General features: G+C 35.3%; 1 protein-coding gene across 2 annotated transcripts; it reads right to left on the reverse strand.

Moving 5' to 3' along the window:
• Positions 1 to 4,778: 4,778 nt before the first annotated feature.
• On the reverse strand, positions 4,779 to 6,585 carry LOC131032936 (putative F-box/FBD/LRR-repeat protein At5g22670). Of its 2 annotated transcripts, none has more exons than XM_059207375.1 (2): positions 5,394 to 6,585; positions 4,779 to 5,122 (listed from the first exon to the last, which is right to left on the reverse strand). In XM_059207375.1, exons 1-2 carry the CDS (start codon positions 6,334 to 6,336, stop codon positions 5,097 to 5,099), a joined length of 969 nt encoding a protein of 322 aa, XP_059063358.1. In that variant the 5' UTR covers positions 6,337 to 6,585; the 3' UTR covers positions 4,779 to 5,096. The 2 variants fall into 2 exon arrangements, with proteins under 2 accessions (XP_059063358.1, XP_057820054.2); XM_057964071.2 differs by having other exon boundaries at positions 5,314 to 6,585.
• Positions 6,586 to 7,400: the final 815 nt, after the last annotated feature.

Raw genomic sequence — 7,400 nt, forward strand, 5'->3', positions numbered from 1 at the left:
ATATAATGTCTTTCTTTTATAGGAAATGTTGATAGATAGGACTAACTAGGATGATGACAAGTAGTTTAATCCCATGATGTAAGACAAATATAAGGTAAGATCACATGTCCACAAAGACTTCTAGAAATATGATCCATGACTCCCTTTAAGTAAATTTAACTTGTGATTATGTGTGAAAATGATCTAACTAGGAAGTGGTTAGATAATGTCCATTGTTCACACTATAAAAGGGAAAAATGGATAGGAAATATCGTTTTTCACACCAACAATTACATCATTGGTCATAGCTATAGATATCTATTTTACAATATTGCTTGACTTGTCTTCAAACTTTCTTAAATATTTAAGCCAACTCAAGGGGCTTGACTAATGAGAAAATATTTATACAATTAACTCCAAAAGCTATGCATAATAGATAGTATATGTAAGTAGGTTGTTTATGAAAATTTAGGGTCAAATCCAAAACCAATTCTATAATTGTGAAATTGAATCAATATAGAAAACACATCATCTTACAATATAGTTTCATACTTGATCACATAATGTGATTTTAGATATGAACTAGTACAATTCACAACCAAGTGTGATCCAAATAATATTTTTGTATTTTATTTGACTCTATAATGCTTTAAAAACTAGCAAGTTGAACCTTTTTTAATCTATAGTTCAAAATTGTGATATAGAATTAATCTAGGTTGATTGCATAACACACAACACATATTTATGCATGTAATTAATAAATACAAAACATAATTTAATTTGATTGGTAAATATGATGTTGTTGTTATGATATATACCATAACTCTTTAAGACATTAAAAAAATTTAAGACTTGGATGACTATCATGCTAACCATGATAACTTTACTTAGATAAATTTGTAAGGGTTTATACTAGATCATTTGGATTCGGTGAATAAATATGCACCAAGGATGGAGCCTAACAAACCAAAAATCCAAAAGGAGATGTTCGAGAATTTAAAATACAGGTCCAATGGCTCTCCCGCCTGAGTGGACAAGAGCGCCCCTGCTGCAGCTGCTTTGAATGGTGATGGGTCCACTTCTGCTCCCACTGTTGTAGATGGATCTATCATAGGGGGTGCAGGGAAGGATCGCACAGATTGCTCAACTTTTGGGGTCTCTAGGGGATCTTATGCGGATTGTCTGGCTTTTGGTGGGGGTAAGGGACCTGCTCATGCTGAGACAGCCTTTTCATGTTTGTAAGTCTATTTATATTAATATCAAAGAAGAGACAATTAAAGAGATTGATTAGGTTGCCTTTGATCTTTCTTCTACTATGGTTATATGTCGGTTTAGGGGTTTTTGACCCAGTCTCCTGGGACTCCATGACTAGATCTCTAGGCATTGGGAACCCCTCATTTCAGATTCAGTTTAGATTTTCCCTTTGGCCAAAGGTTTTTTTATTGCCAAGTTTGATAAAATGGTAGATAGAAAGATCATTCTATGTGACCATTTTTTTACTTGGGAGAATCATTTCCCTTTGATGATTAAACCCTGGCATGATGATTTTAATCCCTCATTTAAATCCTTCTGTAAAATGCCAATTTGGGTTAGACTCCCCAACCTCCCACTTCATCTTTGGGTGGACCGGCTCCTTGAGGAAGTGGGTGAGGCATTGGGAGATTTTCTTATGGTGGATGTGGAGTCCTCTAATATCCTCCATTCCACCTATGCTCGTATTTTGGTATATATTGATGCTTCCAAGGGGCTACCAGCAGAGATCAAACTTTCGACCCCCAGTTGTTTCTGGATTCAACCTTTGGATTGTGAAGGAATTCCCTTTAGATGTAGAAGATGCTTCAAGACTGGGCATTTCGCAACTAAATGTGATTTAGAGAAAGTTAAAGTGAAGAAGCCCTCTTCGTGGTGGAAAGGTGCCTCTTCTCAACATTATATGATTTTCAAGAGCTCTTCTCAGACAGTTTGGTAGGATCTTCCCATCAATGGCTCTAAAGTACCTGTGGTAGATTCTGCTAGATCTACCCCCTTGGTCCCTGGGACATGATCTGATACTCCTTCAATGGATGTTGTTGTTTGTGTTGTCCCTTCTGCTAATGTTTCAATTTGTGTTCGTTCTTCGACTCCTTCTGAGCCATCTAGTGGCCCTGATATATTACTTGTTGGATCTATCCATGTTGTTGGGTGTGTCAGGATTCTAGATGGTATGTCTGCTAGAGCTGCTCCTATACCAGTTAATGCTTCTGATGCGTTTGTTGGAGTTGTCCCATTGTCTGTTTCTTCTTCCAGGGATGTGCTTGGCCTTGGCTCTGTTGGTCCTACAAGTTCTTCGATGTTTGTTGGCCTCTCCTTGGGCAATGGGTTTCCTGCCTTGGATACACTGGATTAGCAAGCTGAGGCTGCTAAGGTTGAAGAAGGTTGGATTTCGATTAAAAGCAAACATTCTAAAAGTTCTTTGCTTTCTTTTGACATGACCCTTAGATCCCAAAAGAAGGGATCCAAAGGGAAATCCTAATGATGGTTGTTTGCTCTAGGTTGGGGGTGCATGTTGTTAAAACCCTCTTGGGCAGTGGGAACTTTATTTTGCCTTTTCTTTTTCATGGCTCGATGTATCTCCTTTTGGATGTCGGACTACTTGCAGATTTTCCATGTATATGTTTTTATTTGTAAGGCAACTTTTCATTTTGGAGGGATCAATCTATTTCGATCACCTTTCTTGGCTTTGTTCCATCTCATCTCAGTTCAACTTTGTTTAGTGGTTATTCTTGAATATCTTTAGCTATGGGACTATTTTGTTGTTGTGGTCTGTTTTTGCTTAATGTCTTGTTAAGTCCAAACCGATCTCCTTTTGTAAATGGTTTCGGGTCCCTTTAAAACCTGTTTTTTCTTTAATAAAAAACAAGCCAAAAAACCAAAAAGACCATCACTTAGGAGATTTATAGTAAATTCATGAGTCGTTATTGTCATGATCTATAGGGAGAGAATGACAACATAAGAAAATGACCCCTACGAATTTAATACTTAATTTTTTAGAACTTTTGAGAATATCAGAGTGTGATGAATAGGTGAGAGGCATGAGATTACTACTCATAATTTTTTTGATGTAGAGTTAAAATTCACTCGAAATATCCTATATTTTACAAGTGCCAAACATTGCTAACATATGGTGGGGTTTCAACAGGAACTTAGTATTAATAAGATAAGTATCACACACAATCCTAATAGAGTGCAGCATTTATATTTATTCTTATAGAATTTTTTTTTATCTCATTTATTTTGTAGGAAGAAGAACCAAAATAATTGGATAACCCCATCTTGTAGAAGAAAACTTGAAATGCTAAGATTTAATTGAAAACAGTTTAGTTCAAGAAAAGTTGATGAAAAGTGGTTTGAAAAAAGAATTTCAATTAAACCATATCCTACCATCCAGAACAATGTAGCACCATGTGCATTCTAATTAGATTTGATCAAACTTATAAATTTTTAGGAAGGATATATTTTAAAAAGTTTAATTTTGAGTAGGACATATTTATGTTATTTAACCTAGAGTTATTATTCACCTTTAATTACCTTAACAAGATATCTATGAATACACTTTTTGTCTTAGCAAAGATTGAAGAGTAGAATAATCTTTCTCAATCATCCCACAATTGTATATAGTTTGACAATGAGTCTTTTGTTATCAATTTGACTTGCAAATTTGGGAGATCATTGTTCTCTAGTTTAGAGATTTTGAAATGTCAAGTCTTTGTACGAATACCTTAGTAGATGTCTTGAAAAGAGAGCTTTTATGCTTGTTGTAAATTGAGTAAAGTATGTTTAAAATACCTTTCAAGACTATGGTATGTCATAGGAAAATAAAGATGTTTCAATGAGTTCTTGGCCATGGTATGTAAGAGAGAAAATAAATAGGTTTTTAATGAAATTTTTATGAATTATGCGTTGGGAAAGAATATAGAAAAAAATTCTATTGAACTTTCTAGTTATTTTATGTTGTGAAATACATGTTAAAGGATTTTCTAGTTCCTATATGCAACAGTAAATAAATGAGTTCTAGTAGGATTTGCTATCATTATATGAGATAAAATTAGGTTAAATAAACAAATTATTGTTAATGTTTTCTTTTATTCATCATAGATTGCAAAAATAAAATAAACAATCTTTTATTGAATTTTTGTGTCATTTTAATTAGTTACAGTTAGCTATAGATATACATATGACAATAATAATAATTAATAATAAAAACTAATAGAACATGATTCATATTTATACATATCCTTCATTCAAAATAGTCTATATTATGTTTTGCAATAAAATGACTTTGAGTATTCTCCGCTATAAATGTGTGTCACAGAAAACCTCAAATTTTCAGAAAAATACAGTCAGATCTAAGCAAAGAGCAGATCCATTTTGTACAGCCATGAAATCAAATCTTCCTAGGGACTTTTATAAAAAAGGAATGCTTCAAAGTACAACTAATAATTAACAAACATACATGACCGTATTGGAACCCACACGTTTCAGTAAAGAGGAAACACAGAGAAAAAAAAAAAACCTTATTGTCATTGCAATATTATCTTTTATTTTGACTGCGGTAGAGATGGCTGGGCTTAACCTATCATTTTCCTTCATTTCAAGATTAATTTATTTCTTTGAAACAAATCATAAGACTAGACTACAGTGCGAGTGAAAGCAGAAAGCAGATAGCAGATGGAGCTTAAGCAACATGAACAGTTTTTTCATTAAAAGCAAAAAGGAGAATGGAATTAAATACCATAAACAGGGTATTACAGAAAACGCAGTTATGCAGTTCAAAGAACATATTTTAATTTCAGCCTATTACTTGTATAATTATCCTTGCTAGTGAGGATGCCCTCCTCATATACATAATATCTTTTAACAGCTTCAAACATTGACCCTCATAATCATACTCACTCTCACTCTCATCCAAATTATCAGGTATCACACTCTCATCCAATTTTTCAGGCAGCCGAATTTCCAATGTTAGGAGAGAGGGCATACTCTGAAGCAAGCAACTTATTACTGCAACTTCCTTGTGGTCAAACTCATGAATGTCTACACATATTTTCTTGAGGTTAACATGTGGAGGGGTGAGGCAGTCAGGTATAGGATCTCTTGCCACCTCCTGCATTGCAATGCCATTAATCAGTAATTTAACCCAGAGTTCATTTTATCTCGCTGAGGAAAACCCTAATGACTTGCTTAAAAAGAACCACTATTATCTATCACTTATCTAAATTCAAAATGCATTACATTAAACTACAAAACTTATAACTTATAACCATTGGTCCAGAACTTTGAAGTTTGTGTAAATACCTAAAGAAAGTAGCCAAACATAGAGAGCGTATGAAGATTTGGAAGCCTGTGAAGTAGGTCCAATAGAGGAACATCCATACCTGCTTCCCTTCTGAACACCCAGCGATTACTCAGGTGTATGACAAGTTTCTTCAGGGACTGGAAGTTGCCCACAATTTGAAGAACTCTACTTGCTGAAAGGTGTCCAACACTCATTGCAGGTGACCAATCCATGTTCAATACCCTCAGAGTTCCTCCACAGTCCATTTCAAGATGAAAGGTGCCATGTGAAAGCTCATAGAGCAGTACTACACCATTCACACTCAAATCCTCAATCAATACCCCCGACAGAGTTCTAAGTTTGGGGCAGTTAAGAGACAGAGACTTTACTCTTTCCATTCTCAAATGTTCAATAGTGGATGAAAATATTACTACATTACCTAGCCCAGAATCTCTCCTTATTTCAAGTTTCTGCAGACGGGGACAGAGAGAAATGAAGGAGACCAAAGATTCATCTGTCAATTGAACATATTGGAGGTGACAAGTAAGGAGGTGGGGGAATCCAACGAAATCGATTGGAAAACTGGTGAGATCGTAGTTACCCAGATTAAGTGTTATGAGATGCGAACATGAAAAGAGAGCAGGGGGTGGGATTTCTATTAAAACGATTGGAAAAGTGGTGTGATCATAGAGAGTGAGATGTTGGACATTGTACCGAGATGCATATCTTACCCATTTACACACATTTTCCCGATTGAAGTTCACCGGTGTGTTGTTGTGGAGGTGAAATCCCTCCAGATTGCGCGAGTGCAAAAGCAAGATGTTGGAAATTATATTCTCAACCCTTGATATTAAGAGAAGATTGAGGAAAGTGCAAAAAGACATCTCATATGGATCGAAAGTGAGTTGAGGCATTTGAGTGTAGAGAAACCTCCACCTCTTGGAAAGAATACAAGATTTGACAGCGTCTTTTATTGGCATTTTTGATAGTATTAAAGCAACAAGAGAATCAGGAAGTGTGCAGAAGGCATCGGGGGCAGACATGATTGTAAGATGAGATGCACAACAAGAGAGCGATGAGATTGCAGACAACAAAAGCAATGAGGTAAAAAATAATAATAAAAACACAGCATGCACAGTATCTTAATACCTCGATACTTTCATGACTCCTCAGATTGAGCTTGCAATGGGATGCACCCAAAACTCCAGAAGATGGACTACTCTATAGGAATTTCAGCATAACGTTGGCAAGATTACAAACTCACAATAACAAACTAACACACTGAGCGTACACCAACAACACTTGATGAAAATGAAAGGTGAAGGTCTTGATTTATAGAATCTTGGTGAAGTGAATGGACAGCTGAGATCTTGTCACAAAGATCAACGGTTCATAAAAGGTGGTGTTCTCAAGCAAGAATAGAAAGACAAGTGTAGTAAGAGGGTTTCATAGGATGGGGTGGCTAAGTGATGCAGATTGGAAAATAAAGGAGGAAGGATTTGGTTGTATTTCCCAAAAAGGTAAGATTTATTTTTGAAAGAGTTAAGAATTTAAATATAAATTTTATTGAAATAGGGAGGTGAATTCTCAAAGTGAAAGGTGACACTTGTCTTAAAAAAGTGAGGTGAAAGATTATTGGAATAAGAGGGTTTCATGAGATGGAATGGCTAAGTGGTGGAGATTAGAGAATAAAGGAGGAAAGATTTGGTTGGTTTTCCAAAAAAAAGATTTACTTACTTTTCGAGGAGTTGGAAATTTAAACATTGAATTATATTGAAATACGGAGGTGAAAGATCAACGGTTCATAAAAGGTGGTGTTCTCAAGCAAGAATAGAAAGACAAGTTTAGTAAGAGGGTTTCACACTATGGGGTGGCCAAGTGATGGAGATTAGAAAATAAAGGAGGAAGGATTTGGTTGTCTTTCCCAAAAAGGTAAGATTTATTTTTGGAGGAGTTACGAATTTAAATATAAATTTTATTGAAATAGGGAGGTGAATCCTCAAAGTGAAAGGTGACAGTTGTCTTAAAAAAGTGAGGTGAAAGATTATTGGAATAAGAGGGTTTCATGAGATGGAATGGCTACTGGTGGAGATTAGAGAATAAAGGA

This window comes from Cryptomeria japonica, chromosome 1 (assembly GCF_030272615.1).
Source record: "Cryptomeria japonica chromosome 1, Sugi_1.0, whole genome shotgun sequence".
Lineage (NCBI taxonomy): Eukaryota > Viridiplantae > Streptophyta > Pinopsida > Cupressales > Cupressaceae > Cryptomeria > Cryptomeria japonica.

Coding starts and splice junctions, on each gene's coding strand:
- LOC131032936 (XM_057964071.2), bottom strand. CDS start 6,336: ATGTCTGCCCCCGATGCCTTCTGCACACTTCCTGATTCTCTTGTTGCT.